Source organism: Hemiscyllium ocellatum, chromosome 47 (assembly GCF_020745735.1).
Source record: "Hemiscyllium ocellatum isolate sHemOce1 chromosome 47, sHemOce1.pat.X.cur, whole genome shotgun sequence".
Classification (NCBI taxonomy): Eukaryota; Metazoa; Chordata; class Chondrichthyes; order Orectolobiformes; family Hemiscylliidae; genus Hemiscyllium; species Hemiscyllium ocellatum.
The window spans coordinates 2,357,680-2,383,247 of record NC_083447.1 but is presented as its reverse complement, the minus strand read 5'-3'; the positions used below and the strand labels follow the sequence as shown (position 1 = coordinate 2,383,247).

The window sequence follows — 25,568 nt, the reverse complement described above, 5'->3', positions numbered from 1 at the left end:
TCAGAATCTTATGGCCTAAGGATACCAAGGGTACTTTACAGACAGAATTTCAGATAGCATCAGAAATTAATCACTAGAATAATAGAAAATTTGAAAACAATTTGGGATATAGATCATCAGTGTTTCAGCGATGTTCAACAAGGGATAAATAAAAAGATCAGGGATAATGCACCATGTCTTTTCTGCATAGGGATCAATCACATCACCTAAGGGACAGGTTGGGCCTGGTTTAATGTCTTATCTAAAAGACAACTCTGACAGGGCAATATTCCCGCAGTACTGCACCAGAGTGTAAGTGTAGATTTGGTCCAACATTTTCTACCTCTGATTGTATTCTCAAATGGAGGGGATAAATGAAATTAAGGCTGCATCAAGTTTTTAAATTCTGAAATATTTAAACTTATACTCTTTTCGTGTTATGGAATGACTTCCCAATGCAAAGTGCATTCAGTTGAACATTCACAGAAGAAAATCCGGTCAGTGAATCTTGTGAAATGTTTAACATGAGCAGAGGAGGGTGAAGCTAAAACGGAGTCAAAAAGGGCAGTTAAAGGCAGCATATCAAAGCAAACCACGGCTAGATGGACCCATTACCAGAGTCTTGGGTAAAGTAACACACTTAATTGCAATTTAATGGAATTGCACACTGACGTTTTGACTAGACAAAACTTCAAGGCCATGTTCAGGATTCATAACATGTCCTTGTGTTGTTGGACCAACGGAAGGCACCATTTAAAATACAAATATTTCACTCTGATGATAGAGAAAAAAAAATCTATTAATTCACCTACCAGTGGTTGTCAGTACTAAACAAACACTGGCATGGTTACCATATCAAAAACATAAGTTCAAGTTACAACACTTGAAAGTTTACACAGCAATGGAAGCACAAAGCATTATGGCTCATTTTACTCGACACTGCATCATCTGGACACAATTTAATATAACTAATAGAGTGACAACAGAAAAGGAATGAACAAACATGGTACTTCTCAAAAGACAAGATTGAAAAAAAATTTGTTATAGAGGAACCAGTGGTTGACAACTGATCAGAAATGGCAGTGAGCTGCTGTTCTCAATGAACCCACAATCAACCCTGGACAAGAAATAGAGCTGGTATTCAATAGGTACTGTACTAATATCAGCTCCATTAAAAGATCAGCAGAATGATGATAATCCTGCACAGAATGAGGCTGCTTGTGTAACAGTCCAAAATTTACAAAAGGCCAACAAAGTTATAAACACACAATTAAATATATTCAATCAGATCAGAAGAGTCTTAACTAAAACAGTAAGATTGGCATTTTATTTAATACCCCAAAGCATTTCACAATTATGTGCGAAGTGTTGTATAATTGTGTGCCAGAGTAAAGTTGATATAGTGAGATCACAAAACTATCAAATGGGTTCAATGACTTGCTTATTTTCTTTTGGTGACTTATGCTGAAAGAGTTGCATTGACCAAGTAAATATCAGGCTAGTTTGTAGGAACTTGCTGTGTATGGGATGGCTGCAGAGGTTTCATCATTAAACCAAATGGCAACATTGGAAGCATGGGAGCTAATATGCATACATAACATTCCTAAGACTTGAACGGAATATCATATTGTATTTGAAATGCTCTTGCCATGATGCTATCAGACCTGCTGTCTCTCTCCAGCATTTTCTGTGTTTGTTCCACATTAGGTAACCTTGATTGCTGAATACGTTGGGTGGCTTAACATCAGGAGGCAGCAGGTTCAAATCTATGTCACTGATTATTCAATAATTAGGGTAAAGTTCAGGTTTCTTTCCGCTGGACAGAGCCAAACAACAACACAACTTCTGGGATACTAAAGCAAAATATGCCTTTATTCAATCACAGGACAAGTGTGTCAAAGGCAAGGCCAGTATTTATTGCTGATCCCTAATTACCCAGGGAACAGTTAAGAGTCAACCACATTGCCATGGGTCTGGAGTCACGTTTAGGCCAGACCAGGTAAAGATAGCCGTTTCCTTCCCTAAAAAGGACATTAATGACCCAGATGGGGTTTTTCTAACAATTGACAATGGAGTCATGGTCATCATCAGACTCTATTCCAGTAGTTTATTTAATTCAAATTTCACCATTTGCCTTTGTGGGATTCGAACCCAGGTCCCCAGAGCATTATCTGGATTAACAGTCTAGCAATAGTACCATTAGGCCATTGCCTACCCTAAAGAAAAAGATTGAAGATGCCACAATTTGAAATAAGAACAGAAAATGCTGAGTACATTCAGGCTCAGACAGCATCCATGGACAAACAGCCAGAGTCAACCTAACCCTAATTTAAAAAAAAATTAGAACTGAGAAAATATCATGGGATTTTAAAAATGTTACAGGTAGGAAAATGGGAAGTAGGTCAAAATGGAAGGGATATAAGGAGTTGCTTGGTTGAGATCTTGAGCACTACAGAAATAGATTTTTGTTGAAGTTTTACAAACTGTCCTAAAGTGCACAAGATGTAACAGAGTTAAGTTGGTGGGGTGGGAATTCTTTTATGCTGTATAAAAGGGAAGTGGTCATTGTTCGGCAACCTGTTACTTGCCAACTAATAAAAAGGGAGATGTTGGGAGTAGACCAGGGAAATTAGAAGATTTGGAAAATGTTAAAGATCAACAGAAAGCTATAAAGTAAGATAGATTACGACAGTAAACTCATTCAAAATAAGACAGACAGCAAAGGTTTCTACAAATACATAAAAACAAAAAAGAACGGCTAAGGCAAACGACTGTGCTTTAGAGGTTGAGGGATTTAATAATGGGAAATAGGAAATAGATGAGACATTGAACAGGTATTTTGTGCCAGTCTTCACAGTGGAGGACATGAATAATATGCTAGGAAATGACGACAAGGAGACTTCAAGTAGGTGAGTACCTAGAAACGATCATTATCGTGAAAGTAGTAGCTAATGGAGCTAAAGATAGACAAGACTAATGGCCCTGATAGAATGCATCACTGGGTACTAAAAGAGGTGGTGGGAGAAAAAGCAAATGTGCTCATGATCATTTTTAAAATTCACTGGATTTTGGGGCAGTTCCAGCAGAATGACATCACATTTTTTGGTTTCCTTTGCTTAAAAGAGACAAAAGAAGGGGAATTTTAGGCCAGTCAGCTTAACTTCTGAAGAGGCGAAAATATTTGAATCCATTATCAAGGCAGAAATAGCAAGACATCTAAGATAGAGGCAGCATGGGTTCACGAAAGGCAGGTCATGTTTAATTACATTACTGGAATTCAATGAAGACATTACAAGTGTGGTGTAGTATCTTGATTTGCAAAAGGCATTCAACAAAGTGCCGCACAAAACACTGCTAGCATAAGATAAAGGTACACGGCATCACAGGCAATGTATTAAATTGGATGAGATTCCCTACATTGTGGAAACAAGCCCTTCGGCCCAACAAGTCCACACGACCCTCTGAACAGTAACCCACCCAGACCGATTTCCCTCTGACTAATGCACCTAACACTATGGGCAATTGAGCGTGGTCAATTCACCAAACCTGCACATCTTTGGACTGTGGGTGGAAACCCATGCAGACAGGGAGAATGCACAAACTCCACACAGAGTCACCAGAGGCTGGAATTGAACCTGGGACCCTGGTGCTGAGAGGCAGCAGTGCCAACCACTGAGCCACCATAGCATGGATCAAGGATTGGTTAACTAGCAGAAAGTGAAGAGTGGGATAAATTAGTGCTTTTTTGATTGGTAATCAGTGACTAGTGGTGTGCCTCAGGATTCAGTGTTGGGACTGCAATTATCCACAATTTACACAGATGATTTGGAACTGGGGGCCATGTGTAGAATGCCAAAGTTTGCGGATGACACTAAGATGAATGGGAGAGCAGAGGGATACAGATAGTTTAAGTGAATGGGGAAAGATCTGGCAGATGGACAACAATGTGGATAAATGTGAAGTCATCCATATTGGTAGGAACAACTGTCAAAAGTATGAACGGTTTGAACGGTTAAAAATTGCAGCATGCTGTGGCGCAGAGGGAATTGGGTATCCTTGTGCATGATTTTCAACAGGTAATTAAGGTGGTAAATGGAATTTTGACCGCCATTGTTGGAGGTGTTAAGTTTAAAAGTAGGGAGGTTGTATTGTAGCTGTATAGGGTGCTGGTGAGGCCACACCTGGAGTTTTGGTCTCCTTAAAGGATGTACTGGCACTAGACGGGGACACAGAGGATGTTCATTAGGTTGACTCTGGGATTGAGAAGGTTATCTGAGACAGAGGTTATGTTCATTGGAATTTAGAAGAATTGGGGGGGGTAATGGAATCTTATAGAAGCACAAAAACTGTTAAGGGTATCGATAAAGTAGAAGCAGGGAGGTTGTTTTCACTGGCTGGTAAAGCTACAAGACGACACAACCTCAAAATTAATGGGAGCAGATTTAGGATTGAATTAAGGAGGAACTTCTTCACCCAAAGGGTTTTGAATCTGTGGAATTCCCTTGCCAGTGAAGCAGTTGAGGCTACCTAGTTGAATGTTTTAAAAGCTAAGATAATTTTTTGAACAATGAAGGTATTATGGATTATGGTGACAGGATGGGTAAGTGGAGTGAAGCAACATAGTGGCTCAGTGGTTAGCACTGATGCCTTACAGTGCCAGGGACCCAGATTCAATTCCAGCTTTGAGCAACTGTGGAGAGCTTGCACATTCTCCCAGCGTCTGCATGGATTTCCTTCAGGTGCTCCGGCTTCCTCCCACAATCCAAGGATGTGCAGGTTTGGTGAACTGGCCATGCTAAATTGCCCATAATGTGTGGTGAGGTGCATTAGTCAGGATAAATGTAGAGTAATAGGATAAGGGAATGGGTCTGGGAGGGATATTCTTCAGAGGGTTGGTGCGGACTTGTTGGGCCAAATGCCCATTCTACACTGTAGAGATTCTATGATCTTTTTGAAATGCGGAGTGGGCATAAGGGGTCAGATGGTCTACTTCTGATCCTGGTTTTTAGAGAGTCATGGAGATGTACAGCATGGAAACAGACCCTTCGGTCTAACCTGTCCAGACATCCCAACTCAATCTAGTCCCACCTGCCAGCACCCAACCCATATCCTTCCAAACCCTTCCTATTCATATATGCTTCCAAATGCCTCTTAAATGTTGCAATTGTACCAGCCTCCACCACATCCTCTAGCATCTCATTCCATCCCCATACCACCCTCTGCATGAAAAAGTGCCCCTCAGGTCTCTTTTATATCTTTCCCCTCTCACCCTAAACCTATGCCCTCTAGTTCTGGACGCCCTGAACCCAGGGAACAGACTTTGTCTATTTAGCCTATTCATGCCCCTCAATTTTGTAAACCTTTATAAGGTCACCCCTCAGCCTCCAACACTCCAGGGAAAACAGCCCCAGCCTGATCAGCCTCTCCCTGTAGCTCAGATCCTCCAACCTTGGCAACATCCTTGTAAATCTTTTCTGAACCCTTTCAAGTTTCACAACATCTTTCTGATAGGAAGGAGACCAGAACTGCACGCAATATTCCAACAGTAGCCTAACCAATGTCCTGGACAGCCGCAACATGATCTCCCAACCCATGTACTCAATACTCTGGCCAATAAAGGAAAGAATACCAAACGCCTCTTTCACTATCCTATCTATCTGCGACTCCACTTTCAAGAAACTATGAACCTGCACTCCAAGGTTTCTTTGTTCAGCAACACTCCCTAGGACCTTACCATTAAGTGTATAAGTCCTGCTAAGATCTGCTTTCCCCAAAATGCAGCATCTTGCATTTATCTGAATTAAACTCCATCTGCCACTTCTCAGCCCATTGGCCCATCTGGTCCAGATCCTGTTGTAATCTGAGGTAACCCTCTTCGCTGTCCACTACACCTCCAATTTTGGTGTCATCTGCAAACTTACTAATTGTATCTCTTATGCTCACATTCAAATCATTTATGTACATGACAAAGTAGAGGGCCCAGCACCGATCCTTGTGGCACTCCACTGGTCACAGGCCTCCAGTCTGAAAAACAACCCTCCACCACCACCCTCTGTCTTCTACCTTTGAGCCAGTTCTGTATCCAAATGGCTCGTTCTCCCTGTATTCCATGAGATCTAACCTTGCTAATCAGTCTCCCATGGGGAACCTTGTCGAACGCCTTACTGAAGTCCATATAGATCACATCTACTGCTCTGCCCTCAATCTTCTTTGTTACTTCAAAAAAGCTCAATCAAGCTTGTGAGACATGATTGCCCACACACAAAGCCATGTTGACTATCCCTAATCAGTCCTTGCCTTTCCAAATACATGTACATCCTGTCCCTCAGGATTCCCTCCAACAACTTGCCCACCACAGAGGTCAGGCTCACCGGTCTACAGCTCCCTGGCTTGTCTTTACCGCCCTTCTTAAACAGTGGCACCATGTTTGCCAACCTCCAGTCTTCCGGCACCTCACCTGTGACTATCGATGATACAAATATCTCAGCAAGAGGCCCAGTAATCACTTCTCTAGCTTCCCACAGAGTTCTCGGGTACACCTGATCAGGTCCTGGGGATTTATCCACTTTTAACCATTTCAAGACATCCAACACTTCCTCCTCTGTAATCTGGACATTTTGCAAGATGTCACCATCTATTTCCCTACAGTCCATATCTTCCATATCCTTTTCCACAGTAAATACTGATGTAAAATATTCATTTAGTATCTCCCCCATTTTCTGTGGCTCCATACAAAGGCCGCTTTGCTGATCTTTGTGGGGCCCTATTCTCTCCCTAGTTACCCTTTTGTCCTTAATATATTTGTAAAAACGTTTGGATTCTCCTTAATTCTATTTGCCAAAGCTATCCGTTCTGCCCTTCTGATTTCCCTTTTAAATATACTCCTACTTTCTTTATACTCTAAGGATTCACTCGATCTATCCTGTCTATACCGGACATATGCTTCCTTCTTTTTCTTATCCAAACCTTCAATTTCTTTAGTCATCCAGCATTCCCTATACCTTTCAGCCTACCCTTTCACCCTGACAGGAATATACTTTCTTTGGATTCTTATCTCATTTCTGAAGGCTTCCCATTTTCCAACTATCCCTTTAGCTGCGAACATCTCCCTGCAATCAGCTTTCGAAAGTTCTCGCCTAATACCGTCAAAATTGGCCTTTCTCCAATTTAGAACTTCAACTTTTAGATCTGGTCTATCCTTTTCCATCACTATTTTAAATCTAATAGAATTATGGTTGCTGGCCCGAAAGTGCTCCCCCACTGACACCTCAATCACCTAAACTGCCTTATTTCCCAAGAGCAGGTCAGGTTTTGCACCTCCTCTAGTCGGTACACTCTCATACTGAATCAGAAAATTGTCTTGTACACACTTAACAAATTCCTCTCCATCTAAACCTTTAACACTATGGCAGTCCCAGTCTACGTTTGGAAAGTTAAAATCCCCTACCATAACTACCCTATTGTTCTTACAGATACCTGAGATCTCCTTACAAGTTTGTTCTCAATTTCCGTCTGACTATTGGGAGGGTCTACAATACAATCCCAATAAGGTGATCATCCCTTTCTTATTTCTCAGTTCCAGCCAAATAATTTCCCTGGATGTATTTCCAGGAATATCTTTCCTCAGCACAGCTGTAATGCTATCCCTTATCAAAGAAGCCACTCCCTCTCCTCTCTTGCCTCCCTTTCTATGCTTCCTGTAGAATTTGTATCCTGGAACATTAAGCTGCCAGTCCTGCCCATCCCTGAGCCATGTTTCCTTAATTGCTATGATATCCCAGTCCCATGTTCCTAACCATGCCCTGAGTTCATCTGCCTTCCCTGTTAGGCCCCTTGCATTGAAATTAATGCAGCTTGATTTATTAGTCCTACCTTGTCCCTGCCTGCCCTGACTGTTTGACTCACTTCTGTTCTCAACTGTACCAGTCTCAGATTGATCTCTTTCCTCTATCTCTCTGGGTCCCACTCCCCCACTGTACAAGTTTAAATCCTCCCAAGCAGTTCTAGCAAATTTCCCTGCCAGTACATTAGTCCCCTTCCAATTTAGGTGCAATCCGTCCTTCTTGTACAGGTCACTTCTACCCCAAAAGCGATTCCAATGATCTAAAAATGTGAATCCTTCTCCCATACACCAGCTCCTCAGCCATACATTCATCTGCTCTATCCTCCTATTCCTGCCCTCATTAGCTCATAGCACTGGAAGTAATCCTGATATTACTACCCTTGAGGACCTCCTTTTTAAATTTCTGCCTAACTCTCTAATCTCCCTTCAGAATCTCAACCTTTTCCCTTCCTATATCATTGGTTCCAATGTGGACAATGACCTCTTGCTGGCCCCTCTCCCCTGTGAGAACATTCTGCACCCTCTCTGAGACATCCTTGATCATGGCACCAGGGAAACAACACAACATTCTGCTTTTTCTCTGCTGGCCACAGAAACGTCTCTCTGTACCTCTGACTACAGAATCCCCGAACACAACTGATCTCTTGGAAGCCGACCTACCCCTTGTTGCATTCGAGCCAGTCTTAATGCCAGAAACTTGGATGTTCGAGCTACGTTCCCCTGAGAATCCACCACCCCCTTTATATTTTCCCAAACAGCATACCTGTTTGAAATGGGTATATCCATAAAAGGCTCCTGCCCTAGGTGCTGACCTCTCTCACCTTTCCTGGAGTTAACCCATCTATGTGACTGTATCTGAGACTTTCCCTCCATCCATCACATACTGTTGCAAATTCCTCATCGCTTCTATCTGTCTCTCCAACCGATCCACTCAATCTAATAAGATTCGCATTCAACAGCATTTATGGCAGATATAATCCACAGTAACCCTTAAACTTTCTTTAAACTCCCACATCTGACAAGAAGTGCATATCACTTTTTTTGCTCCTTCACAATCTACTGACCCAGAAAATATCATCTTACTCCTCTACAAACACTGCCCCACGTTAAATTAATAGCTATGGCTTATATTTTAAGTTTAATCAAGAAACTTATCTCCAAAAACATATAATCAAGAAAGAATCCACTATACTCACTACTGTAGCCCCTCTCTTCGACAGACTTAAAACAACAATTAACTTATCTAATTCTGTGCTGTGAACTTCGCCCAACATTGGGCGGGCAAATCTTCCTCCAAGATTGGGTGGTGGGCAGCACGGTGGTACAGTGGTTAGCACTGCTGCCTTACAGCGCTAGAGATCCGGGTTCAATTCCCACCTCAGGCGACTGACTGTGTGGAGTTTGCACGGTCTCCCTGTGTCTGGGTGGGTTTCCTCCCACAGTCCAAAGATGTGCAGGTTAGGTGAATTGGCCATGCTAAATTGCCCGTAGCGTTAGGTTAGGGGTAAAAGTAGGTTGCGCTTCGGCAGGTCGGTGTGGACTTGTTGGGCCGAAGGGCCTGTTTCCACACTAAGTAATCTACTCTAAAAAAAAAACTAATTTAATGTAATTAGTTGTGAATTTCACTGTTCATTAATTTTCCCAGATGCACTCCCATGTGCAGCGATACACGAATTCAAGCAGCAAAGGCGGTAACTGTGCAGGTCCTCTCTCTCTCCCTCTGCTGCACTGTCCTCACATGTGCTTCCTTTGTCTGCTCTTCTCCCTTTTAAACTGCTGTTGTTTTGACTTATTTTTTCCAAAGTTCCAAAACAACGCAACAGCATATAAACAGGAATTGCTGGTCCTGGAATTTGAGGAAATCACCTCCAACACTTAAAATACCTCAAAAAAAAAGGAGCAGCTCTTACAGCCAGAAATTTTTCCTGTCCTCCATCTTTTATGTTCTTTTTAAGACGGAGGGTTCCTTCAGAATACTGAAAAGGGCAGAATATGTTCAGTTGTGGGGTTACACTGGCAGGTGGTGGAAATTTCAGATGATAATCGATTAAATACGGAATTTGAGGATGAACGGATACCTTTGATTTCTTCCAATCCAGATTACGAAGAAATGAATAAAAACAGTTTGTCTATATTGAAGGGAATGTAATCAAGACAATTAATCTGCTGCATTTGACAACCAGACTCTAATCAGAATCCTTATAGCTGAAAAGTGTGGTGCTGGAAAAGCACATTGGGTTAGACAGCATCCAAGGAGGACAGTCGATGGTTCAGGCATACGCCCTTTATCAGGAAGGGGGTGGGTGTGTGTGTGTGTGTGTGTGTGTGTGTGTGTGTGTGTGTGTGTGTATATAATGTGCTATTTAGCCACAATTCTTTGATTTAGTCCCTCTCTACAAACTTTGTGGTGTTATGAAGTTAACATTGCTTTTTTTCAAACAATTTTGAAAGGAATTTATTAGACAGACGAATGTTTTCAATGGCATCAGAAAAGGAATACATTAAAAGTCAAAAGGCAGTACGTTCAGGAAAGAAGTTTGAAATCACTTCAGGCAAAAGATGAGAGAAATGTGGAACTTTTTCCACAAAAAGCCATAGATGTTAGCTCAATGATTTTTCTAGCCAAGTATATTAAGGCTATGAGCCAAGATGAGTGAATGGAGTTGGGATACAGATCAGCCACAATACCACTGAAAGCTGGACCAAATCAAAAGGCTGAAATTTAAAAAAAAAATCACTCATACGATGTGGGCATTGCTGACAGGACCAACATTTATTGCCTGTCCTTGGTGATCCTTAATGTGGTGGCGAGCTGCCTTCTTGAATGGCAGGCAGTGACCAGTGGGATACCACAGGGATCAGTACTGGGACCGCAGTTTTTTACAATATAATGTTAATGATATAGAAGATAGTATTAGTACTAACATTAGCAAATTTGCTGATGATACTAAGTTGGGTGGCAGGATGAAATGTGATGAGGATGTTAGCAGATTACAGAGTGACCTGGACAAGTTAGGTGAGTGGTCAAATGCATGGCAGATGCAGTTTAATGTGGATAAATGTATGGTTATCCACTTTGGTGGCAAGAACAGGAAGGCAGATTACTACCTAAATGGAATCAATTTAGGAAAAGGGGCAGTACAGAGAGATTTGGGTGTTCTTGTACACCAGTCAATGAAGGTAAGCATGCAGGTACAGCAGGTAGTGAAGAAGGCTGATAGCATGCTGGCCTTCATAACAAGAGGGATTGAGTATAGAAGCAAAGTACAGGGCCCTGGTAAGACCATACCTGGAGTACTGTGTGCAGTTCTGGTCTCCAAATTTGAGGAAAGACATTCTGGCTATTGAGGGAGTGCAGCGTAGGTTCACGAGGTCAATTCCTGGAATGGCAGGATTACCTTACACTGAAAGACTGGAGGAACTGGGCTTGTATACCCTCGAGTTTAGAAGACTGAGAGGGGTTATGATTGAGACATAAAAGATTATTAAAGGATTGGACACTCTGGAGGGAGGAAACATGTTTCCGCTGACGGGTGAGTGCTGAACCAGAGGAAACAGCTAATACATACGGGGTAGACCATTTAGGACAGAGATGAGGAGAAACCTCTTCACCCAAAGAGTGGTGGCTGTGTGGAATGCTCTGCCCCAGAGGGCAGTGGAGGCCCAGTCTCTGGATTCATTTAAGAAAGAGTTGGATAAAGTTCTCAAGGATTGTGGAATCAAGGGTTATGGAGATAATGCACGAACAGGATACTGATTAAGGATGATCAGCCATGGTCATATTGAATGGTGGTGTAGGCTTGAAGGGCAGAATGGCCTACTCCTGCACCTATTGTTTATTGTCCATTGAATCATTGCAGTCCATGTGTTGTAGGAACACCCTCAATCCCATCAATGAGGGAATTCTAGGATTTTGACCCAAAGACGCTAGCTTATTAAATCATTCATTTCAAAATAAAATCATAGATGATAAAAATCTCAGGTGATTATACAAATAAAAGCTGTATAAAGATTTAAAGTTTTGCATATAAATATAAATTGATAAAATCAGAGCTGTTTTTCACAGAAAAGTCATGTAGTATGGATGTAGGTTTGCTCGCTGAGCTGGAAGGTTCATTTTCAGACATTAAAGGTCTGAAAACAAACTTTCCAGCTCAATGAGCAAACCTACACAGAGCTACAAATCTTCTCAAAACTTGCTATCATCGGCATTTTCCTGAACTTGCCAATCTCCTTTGACAACTAATGTCAGTTTATTAGCTACATCAAAATCTTTCCAATATCTGATAAATTTTTAGAGCTCTCAATGAATTATCAACTGTTGAAATTAATATTGTAATAAATACGTAAAACCAAATGACTGACATCCATTAGTTGGGCTGACAATTTGCTTTGCCAAATCCATGTCTATAGCCACTAACTAAAACTATGAAATGATCTTGTGTAATTTTTAACTGAAATGATAGATAATTTCATAGACCCATATTTAAAACATGTGAAAGGTCAGGGTGAAGTGCAAATAAAGAATTGCTATCCTGTCTACTCCCAGTTAGACAAGGTCCAACTTAAATGATTTTAAGGGTGAATTTGGTTTTCCTCTCAGCTTCTAAAGTATAATCAGGCAATAGTTAACTTTAGTACTTTTGATTCAAAGATTGGGTGATTCAGTCTGCCTCAATCTGACAAGATAATCATAGACAAAATTCATTAAGTGGTCAGACATAAATGTGCATTGATTGTCTCCCAGTGCTGTTAAAATCATTTCTGTTCTGTGTAATTATAAGCAGAGAAAGATGGTAATATCACTGGGTTGATAATCCAGAGCCCCAAACTAATTTTCTAGATACACGGGTTCAAATCCCATCCTGAAGAAGGGCTTATGCCCGAAACGTCAATTCTCCTGCTCCTTGGATTCTGCCTGACCTGCTGCGCTTTTCCAGCAACACATTTTTCAGCTCAAATCCCATCATGGCTGAAGAAGAAATTTGAATTCAATAAGAAAATATGGACTTAAAAAAACTGGCCTCAGTGACCATGTCGATTGTTGCAAAAAAAAATCTGATTCATTAATGTCCTTTAGGGAAGGAAATTTGCTGTCTTTACCAGATCGGGACTTCATGTCCAGAATCACAGTGACGTAGTTGACTCTTAACTGCCCACTCACCAAATAGGATGGGCAGTCAAATGCTGGCCTAGTGACAACCATATCGCATGGATTAATTTTTAAAAATCCGACAGTACATAATCAACTACTTAATCCAGAAACTATTGTCTAAAATCTCCAATTTTAAATGCCATAAAATAGCATATTTTCAGAGATAAAAAAATCCAAGTGTTTAAATACTGACTCAAAGACCTCAGCTGGGAATTTGATTAACTACATGCATTAAGCTACTTGCTCTATTCAGCCAAGCCAACTGAACGAGGAATACAGCAGTAAGCCTGCACGAACTTGCACTACATCAGCTCTTGCTGCCAACTGCCATTCAATAATCCATACTGCAAAATGCAAGACTATGAAAATTCCAGCTTTCATTAAAACATCAAAAGACAAGAATTTTAAATTTTGATGACTGAGGCCCAGGTTGAAGGAAACAAGACTTACCAGCATCATTGGCTTCACCTTCTAGTATGTGGATGTCAGTGCAGTCGGCCAGCGAATGCTCCAAGCAGATCTGAAGAAAGCGAGCCTGGGTCCGACTGACCCTCTTCAACAGAGATAACAGGGCTACTGTCTGCTCACATTCATTCCATCCTTTAAACCACCCAGCTAGCACACCAACTTGATCCCGAAACATCATGATCGCAAGCCTGCACGATTATCAGTCTGTCTCTCTCTCTCTGGCTCCCAACTGTCAGAAGAACGTCACATGTTTTCAACTTGGATAGTAAGATTACCGACTTTGTAGGAGTCGGTGTCTTTTCTGTCCAAACATTTTTGGGCGATCCAATATTCTCTTTTCCACCAGCTCCCTCTCCTCCAAGATACAACAGTCCAAGAGACCACCGTCAACACTGGCAATTGAGTGATGAAACAATTTCAGGAGAGTTCTGATAGGAGACCATTGAAAGCTTCTTTCTTAATCTTGCCTCTTGAAGTTAGGGTTTCATGTTGTCACTGTTTAAAACAAAACAAAAACATCAATAACATAGTAATGCTAAGGACACATTTTCTAAGTGGATTTTTGAGCCAATTTCTACAATTCTCTTTTCCCCTTGGTCACACTTTGTGCAATTCATTCTGCTCTTAGGTCTGCACCAAAACCTGTATGGATGAATTGTTAAGCAATAAACTGAGAACTACTCTCTTTTCTCCAAGTGTTGCAACTAAAATTGGAAATCTGAAGTGACAAAAAAGTTCAATCTCTCTCCAACATTTATGCCTACTTTCTTTATTTTTCATGCTACACCAGTTTTCACACCTCTCTGGTTTCATAAATTCTCATTAAAAAATCAAAAATGCCAGAATCCTCAGCAATTGGGCAACATCTGTGAAGAGATAAACAAATTAAGGAAGTGTCAGAGGTCAACTGTATAAGGTGACAGAAGGCTGACTTGGAGAACACCAGTCATAAGTGTGACCATAAGTTTGCATATTGCTTTAATTCTCTCTGTAGTATTTCTGAAGTTCAATGCAAGTGGGAATCAGCAACATATCTTTCAATTAGACTACCTAAGCTTTTCTAGTGTGTGACAATTTCAAGTCATAATTTCTGTCTACATTTCTCCCCTTCTTTTGTTGCAGGTTTTGACTTTTGTCATTTGTTCTCAGATGGCAAAAGTTAGTTTGCCATTCACTCCTCATCTAGACATTTATTTCACACATTCTCTCCCTTTGGCTTGGACCCTTCGCAAAGTTAACTGCTCCTGCCTTCCACCCTATCACAGACCTTTCCCTTGAACTTCTTCGCCACCTGCTCCTCATTAACTTAAAGAGTGATCCCATTTTAAGTTTTCCTCAGTCATGATGCAAGTTCAACAACCTGAAATGTTAATTTAATTTTTATCCTCACAGACGCAACCTCACTTGCTAAGTATTTTCAGCTTATTTCAGATTTTCAACATCTGCTCTATTCTGATTTTTTGAATCCCCATACTCTGTTGCTGGCACCAGTCATGCAGCAACATACAAGACAGATTAACACAGGTGTGAGGAGAATTGAAAGCACCAATTCATGGCTTGCTACATGGATACCCACAGGTGCAGGCCCACATAAACTGACACTTGCAGAAACACCAACTTGGTTTCAGTCTTCAAAATTTTCTTTTGACAAAATCAAACGTGCATGGTTAAGTTTTTGCTAATTTAATTATAATCACATTCAATACTTTTCTTTAGAAATTATATTCTAATGGGAGCACTCTGGAGTGGGAATATTTACATTTATGGGAACGATTCCTTTTACAAACACGTTTCTCCCTGCACTCAGGACAGAGAGCTTAAGCTTAAGAACAGGAAAAATGTGCATGCTGAGGAGAGATAGTACTGGTCACAGGAGAGGAGGAGGAAGAGTACCAATGACCTTAGAACCTGTAAAATAACACAAGAAAATACATTTTTGGTTTCAGAACATAACATCAACACATACAAAAAGTGATCCATATAAATAAGTTTTCAACTGGGTAGATACTGCATCCGGTACATCTCCAAAAATTTTGAATGGTTGAATTAACACAAACTTTAGGAACATACAAAAAGCCTATTGTCTGCAATGTATTAGATTATTAGATCCCACTTACATAATGAACTCAATGAATCATACCCAAATGTGCATACAAACACAAAAACTAAGTCATAATTCTTCTAAAAAACAATATTTTTTCAACCACCCCACCTCAGGCCCACCCCTTTTGCAATCCCATCTGGAACAGTTATTAAGCCAAGAACTAACTCCCAGTGTATGACATCATTTCTGCAGCCATCTACATCTGGTATTCATTAGCATTCAAAGAGCACTCAGCATTGGCACACACTGGATAGAGAGAAAAATCTGTATAAAATCACACTGCAAATCACTTGAACGGAAACAGGACTTTCTCTTTACAGTCAGGTCTCTGAATAGTGAAAGTACCCCGTTTAATTTCACAGTACATTTCACTGCAATTAGGGCTTGCATGTGGATTTTGAAATAGGTTAAAACTAAATAATCCCACAATGGCATGGCTGAATCTGTCGCTCAGTACAGCTCAAAGTTTGATTCCTTATTTTATGCTGAGGAATGGGCCAAATCAGAGTTCTATACTACAAATGGCTTTATTGTCTGGTGGTGGGAGTGGTGAAGAAGATGGGAAACCAAGGTTTCCCCTCACAATCATGACTCCATTTTGATTGTGAGCATCAAAACAATGTATAAAGATAGGATGGCCAATCTATTATACTCTCCCACTGTCAACAGCCTGCTGACATTTTGCAGAATGATACATGAAACAGGGAAACTCAGACAAGGTATTATAGTACCAGATGGAACACCATAATCTGGAAGAAACGATCAAGTTAGACAGACCATGGAGCAGCTTCAATACAAGCTCCTGATTTCAACAGGGAGAAAGTGAGGACTGCAGATGTTGGAGATCAGAACTGAAAAATGTGTTGCTGGAAAAGCGCAGCAGGTCAGGCAGCATCCAAGGAGCAGGAGAATCGACGTTTCGGGCACAAGCCCTTCTTCAGGAATGAGGAGGGTGTGCCAAGCAGACTAAGATAAAAGGTAGGGAGGGGGGACTTAGGGGAGGGGCGTTGAGAATGCGATAGGTGGAAGGAGGTTAAGATGAGGGTGACAGGCCGGAGAGGGGGTGGGGACAGAGAGGTTGGGAAGAAGATTGCAGGTCAAGAAGGCAGTGCTGAGTCTGAGGGTAGGGACTGAGATAACGTGGGGGGAGGGGAAATGAGGAAGCTGGAGAAATCTGCATTCATCCCTTGTGGTTGGAAGGTTCCTAGGCGGAAGAAGAGGCGCTCTTCCTCCAGGCGTCGTGTTGCCATGGTCTGGCGATGGAGGCAGTGGCAGAGTGGGAGGGGGAGTTAAAGTGTTCAGCCACGGGGCAGTTGGGTTGGTTGGTGCGGGTGTCCCAGAGGTGCTCAGTGAAATGTTCCGCAAGTAGGCAGCTTGTCTCCCCAATGTATAGGAGGCCACATCGGGTGCAGCGGATGCAGTAAATAATGTGTGGAGGTGGAGGTGAATTTGTGACAGATATGGAAGGATCCCTTGGGGTCTTGGAGGGAAGTGAGGGGGGGGGGGGGGGGGGGGGGGGGGAGAGGTGTGGGTGCAAGTTTTGCATTGCTTGCGGTTGCAGAGGAAGGTGCTGGGAGTGGAGGTTGGGTTGGTGGAGGGTGTGGATCTGATGAGGGAGTCACGGAGGGAGTGGTCTTTCCGGAACGCTGATAGGGGAGGGGAGGGAAATATATCCTGGTGGTGGGGTCTGTTTGGAGGTGATTTCAACAGCACAACCAGAGGGCGGTGCTCAAACTTACTAGGCCTAATTTTTCATGATCAATTTACAAAGAGATCTTTAACACACAAACCTAAAAGCATGTCATATTTCTATTTCATGGACTGTGAATAGCAAGCTGCTTGCAAAAAGTTTCATTTGAAATTTAACTTGTTCAACAGTTAAGCCAAAAAAAAAATCACAGGGTCTTCAGAAACTGACCGCTTACACACAAATCTCCACATCCTGCAACTGGTTTAGCCAAACCCATTGGTCTTGTTTCTCCACAATACTATCCAGGAAGCTCATGATCCATAAAATGACAACACAATGCACAGCTGTGTAGAAAAAAGCCCAAACTGAATGGCTGGAATGCCACCCACTTATACTCTCAGGTAATGGGCTGCAATAGGTGGAGAAAAGTTGGGAGTAATGGCAAGAAATGTTCAATTATCACACAGTGCTCATCTTATAAACATTAAATAATAAAACAAAATATCAAGAACCTTGTTCTCAGCTTAAATGATAAATTTTACTTAGTGTTTAGTATGAAACATAATCTTCAGCATAGATGGCTACTTTGATAGCTCAATATGCAAGTGCACTGCAACATGTGATTCTAAATGACAGACAGTTGTACACTGAACGCTGGTCTTCACGGGAAACTAGGATGCACAGATCACAGCCATGGCCACTAACTAGGAGGGAGAGAAAAAATTCCCAATATTTCCCATTTCTGATCTTTCAATCCATGTTGGAAAATCCTTTTTCACATTAGGCAAAGGTTAGATAAAATCTGCCAGTAATATCTTCTATGATTAAATTTCCTGCTAACACTAGGTTGAAAAGTAAATTATCATTTGAGTGAGTGTTAAGTGAAAGCTAGATCCCATGTCACTATATTCAGGAGAGGCAAGGGGTATATTGATAGTTACATTTCCTCGTCATGAGCTACCTATTGCACCAACTACAAAAAATGCATTCAGGACTTCATTTGCATCTGTAGATTGAAATCATTAGAAATTATTGGCAACTACACAGCACCTTTAAATATAATAACACATTCTAAGCCACTTCAAAGATGCACTGAATATTAAAAAAACCACAAACACAGAGGTGTGTTTTAGGAGCATCTCAAGTGAGGACAGAAAGAAAGCAATAGTGAGATATTGAGAGGGATTTTAGATTCTGGATGTAAGTTTGCTCGCTGAGTTGGAAGGTACACTTTCAAACGTTTCATCACTATACTAGGTAACATCAGTGAGCCTCTGGTGAAACACTGTTGTTACGACCCCCTTTCTATTGTGTGTGTTTAGGTTAGAACTTTATTTCAACGAGCCACCAAACACTGCAGCACCGAGGAACTGCGAAGAGCAGAAGAATGTCATAAACGTTGTCTTCAAAACAGCACAGGTACTCAATGAACACAGTCCGACAATTTGTTTTTCTTTGTTGCTGAGAAAAAGACAAAATGCTCCCAGAAACCCTAGCCACTCTGCCCTACAAAGACATCTCTGAAATGACTGCCAGACTACTCAAGACCTCTTGGCATTATGGTAGCCCACAAACCCACAACACACTAAAATAGCAGCTAATGAACTTAAAAGATCCTATACAGACAAGCAAAACAAATGGCATTTACAAAATACCTTGCAAGAACGGTCACAAACACGACATTGAACAAACAGGCAGAAAACTAGCCACCAGGATACATGAACATCAACTAGCCACAAAAAGACATGACCCACTCTCACTAGTATCTTTACATAGAGAGGAGGAAGGACACCACTTTGACTGGGATGACACATCCATCCTAGGACAAGCCAAACAAACAGAGACATGCACAAGAATTCTTAGAAGCATGGCATTCCATATGGAACTCTGTCAACAAACACATTGACTTGGATCTCATCTATCAGCCTCGAAGAAAAATGAACAGGAAGTGACATCACAACCTGAAATGATGTCACCACCCCAAGGAAACCTAAACACAAATAGAAAGCAGGCCATAACACCAGTGGTCAACTGGAGGCTCACTGATTATGTTACCTAGCATGATGACAAGACATCTGAAAACGAACCTTCCAGCTCAGCCAGCAAACTTACACCCAGAACCTTAATCTGAGCTACAAATCTTCTTCAAACTCATTAGGAGATTTGAGAGTTTAGTGTCGAATCAGATACATTCATGGCTACCAATGGTGGTGTGAACAATACCAGGAATGCACAAGAAAGCAAAGTAGATGGAGCACAGAGAGCTAGTGTGGTTGCAGGGCTGAAGGAGATGGCAAAGATATGAAGGGGCAAGGCCATTTGATCATGCACCAATATAAATATAAGGAGGGCAGGTAGCAAAACCAGTTAAGACATAAGCTTGAGAACATTCTAAACTCTGCATGTGAATGGTAGCAGGTTGGAGATGAATCAGAAGTGCCTTGGAATAGCCAAAGGCTCAAGGCATGAATGGGAATTTCAGTGACAGACAAGAACCTAAGAAACAGGAGTATAGTTTACTGGGCCTGGTCCACAAACAAGCCGAAGAAACGACAAAGTCATGCACTACTGATCCAGAAATGTTCTTACAGATGAAGTAAATATAGAAATCTTATCCCAAGTTTGATATGACATTAAGATTCTGAACAGCGTGGTTCAGTCTGAAGAGTTGCCAAGACACAGGCTCAGACATTAGGGAATGGAGTTTGCATATTTCTTTTCTAAAAATCCTTAAAGGGGAGTCAGAGGTAGATAAGATACTGAAAGTGTTTGGTATTTTTGCCTTCAGTGGTCAGAGCATCGAGTATAGAAGTTCGCAGGACATATTCCAGCTGTACAGAACATTGGTTAGGCCACATTTGGAATATCGTGTGCAATTCCAGGGTCTCCCTCCTATAGGAAGGATGCTGTTAAACTTGCCAGGAAGGTAAATTAAACTTTTAATAACTTACCTTGTGAATGGGCAGAGCGCAGTCTGAACAGGAGCAAACATAGGACTGCTGGGTAAGTGAGGTAATATACTTGGGTGGTTGCTTTACCTGAAACACTACTTAGTGTCTCCCAACTATCCTCGTCCTCTAACCAAAAAAATAAGGTTCTGTGCAATAATTCGGTAAGGTTGCCAGTTTTTTTTCAATAGTCTCTTTAGGAATTCAGAACAGTGGAAATGCTCCTCCTGTAGGATGCATGAGGTAAGGGTCTCCATTACTGTCTCCACTGACTTCACCTGTGGGAAGTGCACCGAACTCCTGCTCCTCAAATACCATGTTAGGAGCTGGAGCGGGATAAACTTCGGATCATTTGGGAGATAGAGGGGGTAGTAGAGAGGAGTTACAGGGAGCTAGTCTCACCTCAGGTACAGGAAAAAGGTAGATGGGTTACAGTCAGTGGACAGAAAGGGAACAGGTAGAGAATGCAAGGATCCCATGTGGCTGTTCCTCTCAATAACAGTATACCACTTTGGATACTGCTTTGGTGGTGGTGGTGGGTTGTTTAACAACCTGCCAGGAGAAAACCAGTGGCCAGGTCTTTGGCAATGATTCTGGCTCTTTGGCTCAGATAATGGTGGGGGGCGAATAGAAAAACACTAGTTGGATTCCTGGAAGCTATGTTGCTGCCCAGGTGCCAGGCTCTAGAATGCCTCTGATCGAGTCTACAAGATTCTGAAGGGGTTGGGTGAGCAGCCAGAAGTCATGGTGCATACTGGCATCAATGACATAGCTAAGAAAAGGGATGAGGACCTAAGTGATTTCAGGGAATTAGGTTGGAAACTAAAATGCAGGTTGAGCAGTGTAGTAATCTCAGGATTACTACTGGTGCCACATGTTTGTGAGGCAAGATACAGTGAGCAAATGCAGCTAAATATACAGCTACTGGGCTGGTGCAGGAGGGAGGGCGTCAGATACATAGATTATTGGGGTACCTTCTGGGGAAGGTGGGACCTGTACATGAAGGACAGTCTGCACTTAAACTGGAGGGACACCAATGTCCTGGGTGGGACACTTGCTGGAGCACTTCAGGAGAGTTCAAACTAGTTTGGCAGGAGGATGGGAACCAGAGATATAGATCAGAGGAGAGGGTAGTTGTTGAAAAGGGCAGAAAAAGAAAGCAGAGAGTCTGTCAGGAATGATACATTGTTGATGGGGTAAAGAGATGGGTTAAAGTGTGTCTGTTTCAATGCAAGGAGGGTCAGGAATAAGAGTGATGAACTTAGGGGCAGGAATGGTTGCTGGATGTTCCAAGGTTTAGACCTTTTAAAAAGACCACGATAAAAGAGGAGGGGGAGTAGCATTGTTAGAGAGTGCAGAAAAGGAGACTGTTGAGGAGGGTTTGTCTATTGAGTCAGTATGGGTAGAAGTCAGAAACAGGAAAGGAGCAGTCACTTTATTGGATGTTTTCTATAGAACCCCCACCCTCCCCCCAACAGCAGCAGAGAAATGGAAGAACAGATTGGACAGCAAATCTTGGAGAGGTGCAGATGTAACAGAGTTGTTGTATGGGTGACTTCAACTTCCCCAATAATGATTGGAACCTCCTTAGTGCAGATGGTCTGGATGAAGCCAATTTTGTCAGGTGTGTCCAGGAAGGATTCCTGGTTCAATATGTCGATAGGCCAACTAGGAGACAGGCCATATTGGATTTGATGCTAGGCAATGAGCCAGGCCAGGTGGCAGATCTCTTGGTGGGACAACATTTCAGTGAGTGACCACAACTGCCTCACCTTTACCATAGCTATGGAGAAGGACAGGACAGTTTGGGAAGGTATTTAATTGGGGGAGGGGAAATGATATTGCTATTGGACAGGAGCTGGAGTATAAATTGGGAACAATTGTTCTATGGGAAATGCACAACAGAAATGTGGAGGCTGTTTAAGAAGCACTTATTGTCCCACTGAGACAGGCAAGGAATGGTAAGGTGAATGAGCCTTGGATGACAAGAGGGGCTTCTCGTCAAGAGGAAGAAGGACGCTTATTTAAGATTGAGGAAACAATGATCAGGCACAGCTTTAGAAAAAGGGTAGCTCGGTAAGAACTCAAATGGACCGAGGACAGCTAGGAGGGGACACAAAACCGCCTTGGCGGGAAGGATTAGGGAAAACCCAAAGGCGTTCTATGCTTACTGGAGGTATAAGAGAATGATCAGAGGGAGGGTGGGGCCTATCAGAGATAGTGGAGGGAACTTGTGCCTGGTATTTGAAGAGGTGGGGGAGGTCCAAACAGTTTTCTGCTTCAGTATTCACTAGAGAGAGGGACATTGTTGATAGTGAGAACACTATGGACCAGGTTAATAGACTTGAACAGATTGGTATTAAGGAAGTGGATGTGCTGGAAACTCTGGGAAGCATCAAGATAGAAAAGTCCCTAGGGCCAGACCAGATATATCCGAGGTTACTACAGTAAGTGAGGAATGAGATTGCTGCGCCTCTGGCGCCTCTTTATATTCTCACTCTCTATGGAATATTACCAGATGACTGGAAGGAGGCAAATGTTGTTCCTCTGTTCAAGAAAGGGAATAGGGGAATCCCTAGGAATTATAGACCAGTGAGTCTTACATCTGTGGTAAGCAAGGTACTGGAAAGGATTCGGAGATAGGATTTATGATTATTTGGAAAGACATATTTTGATTAAAGATAGTCAGCATGGCTTTGTGAGGGGCAGGTCATGCCATGCTTCACAAGCCTTATTGAGTTCAAAGTTTGTGCGAAGATTTGTAGCTCGGGTGCTCGTTGTAGTGGTTCTGTTCGCCGAGCTGGAAGTTTTTGTTGCAAATGTTTCGTCCCCTGGCTAGGAGACATCATCAGTGCTCTGGAGGCCTCCTGCGAAGCGCTTCTTTGATGTTTCTTCCGGTATTTATAGTGGTCTGTCCTTGCCGCTTCCGGGTGTCAGTTTCAGCTGTCCGCTGTAGTGGTTGGTATATTGGGTCCAGGTCGATGTGTTTGTTGATGGAGTTTGTGGATGAATGCCATGCCTCTAGGAATTCCCTGGCTGTTCTCTGTCTGGCTTGCCCTATGATAGTAGTGTTTTCCCAGTCGAATTCATGTTGCTTGTTGTCTGAGTGTGTGGCTACTAGGGATAGCTGGTCGTGTCGTTTTGTGGCTAGTTGGTGTTCATGTATGCGGATGTTCAGGCATGGCATTCATCCACAAACTCCATCAACAAACACATCGACCTGGACCCAATATACCAACCACTACAGCGGACAGCTGAAACTGACACCCGGAAGCGGCAAGGACAGACCACTATAAATACCGGAAGAAACATCAAAGAAGCGCTTCGCAGGAGGCTCCAGAGCACTGATGATGTCTCCTAGCCAGGGGACGAAACGTTTGCAACAAAAACTTCCAGCTCGGCGAACAGAACCACTACAACCTTATTGAGTTCTTTGAGGATGTGAGGAGACAAGCTGATGAAGGTCAAGCAGTGAATGTGGTGTATATTGATTTCAGTAATGCATCGGATAAGGTTCCTCATAGTAGGCTCATTCAGAAAGTTAGGAGGTATGGGATACAGTGAAATTTGGCTGGCCGAAAGAAGGCAGTGGGGGGAAAGCATTCTGCCTGGAGGTCAGTGACCAGTGGTGTCCTGCAGGGATCTGTTCTTGGGCCTCTGCTCTTTGTAGTTTTTATAAATGACTTGAATGAAGAAGTGGAAGGGTGGGTTTGTACGTTTGCCGATGACACAAAGATCGGTACTGTTATAGATAGTGTCAAGGACTGGTGCTGGCTACAATAAAACACTGACAGGATGCACAGCTGGGCTGAGAAGTGGCAAATGGAGTTAAACCTGGATAAATGCAAAATGATTCATTTTGGAAGATCAAATTTGAATGCTGAATACAGGGTTAAAGACAGGATTCTTGACAGTATGGAGGAACAGCAGGATCTTGGAGTCCACGTACATAGGTCCCTCAAAGTTGTCACCCAAATTGAAAAGGTTGTTAAGACAGCATACGGTGTTTTGGCTTTCATTAATGGGGGATTGAGTTTAAAAGCTGTGAGGTGTTGCTACAGCTCCATAAAACCCTCGTTAGACCACACTTGGAATATTGTGTCCAGTTGCATTATAGGAAGGATGTGGACACTTTAGAGAGGGTGCAGAAGGGATTTACCAGGATACTGCCTGGATTGGAGGGCTTGTCTTATGAAGAGAGGTTGAGCGAGGTCAGGTTTTCACACTGGAGAGAAGAAAGGGGTGACTTGATAGAGGTGTACAAAACAATGAGAGGCATAGATAGAGTAGATAGCCAGAGACTTTCCCCCAGGGCAGAATTGGCTGTCACGAGGGGTCATAATTTTGAGGTGATTGGAGGAAGGTATAGGGGAGATGTTAAATGTAGGTTCTATACGGAGAGTGGCGAGTGAGCGGAATGCAGCACCAATGGAGGCAGTAGAGTCGGAGACATTAGAGTCATTTAAGTGACTGCTGAACAAGCACATAGATGGCAATAAATTGATGGGAATGTAGTTAGGTTGACCTTAGATTAAGATAACAGATAACACTGTTCTGTGCGCTAAAAAAATGGTCATTTGGATGAGGTATCAGACAGCAAATGGTGTTCACAAAACTGCCTTTTTTTCTTTTGAATCTACATTTTTCTGAAATAAAAGGGAGTGTGCTAAAATACCTGAAATGGTATTCTTTCATATGTTCCTGTGAAGAGGAAAACAGAAAACATGAAAAAATGTTGTTCTTGTACTCCTCTTGGAAACCAGAATGTGAATGACAAAAAAGCCAAAAATATTGCAGACATGAACATCTGAAACAAACTAGAAGATATAGTAAACACATGGGTCAGTATTGATGAAGACAGAGACTCAGATTTTGAAGATTTAACACTAAAAAAAAATCAAAATGTGTTGATTCTCTTAGCTGCTGATTGACCGGTTGTATTTCTAGCATTTTTGTTTTAAGATACTGGTGATGGTTTGAGAGAAGGTGATACTCAGTTCCTTCAACTACAAAAGGCACATGTTGAAGAAGAAACACAGTATGAGGGGTAAAATGGTAAATGGGTTTACCTAGGAATAAATATTGAGATGTATAACTATTCATGTTATACATTAATGATTTGCAATTTTTGAGAAGATTTGTAGCTCAGGTGGAGGTTCAGGTTATAAGTTTGCTCGCTGAGCTGGAAGGTTTATTTTCAGATGTTTTGTTACCATGCTAGGTGACATCATCAGCAAGTCTCCGGTGAAGTACTGGTGTTCTATCCTGCTTTCTATGTGTGTTGGTCTGTTAAGATGGATGATATCATTTCTGGTTCTTTTTCTTAGAGGTTGGTAAATGGGGTCCAAATCAATGTGTTTATTGATGGAGGTCTTGTTTGA

General features: G+C 42.0%; 1 protein-coding gene across 2 annotated transcripts in view; it reads right to left on the bottom strand.

The window, feature by feature from the left end:
* The window catches only part of LOC132836804 (protein Smaug homolog 1-like), a 97,156-nt gene that overhangs the window by 65,941 nt on the left and 5,647 nt on the right, over positions 1 to 25,568 (bottom strand). For both annotated transcript variants that reach the window (XM_060856273.1, XM_060856274.1), the window contains exon 2: positions 13,428 to 13,940. In XM_060856273.1, the coding sequence (XP_060712256.1) occupies positions 13,428 to 13,623 (196 nt within the window). In that variant the 5' untranslated portion in view covers positions 13,624 to 13,940. The remainder of the gene's footprint in view (positions 1 to 13,427; positions 13,941 to 25,568) is intronic.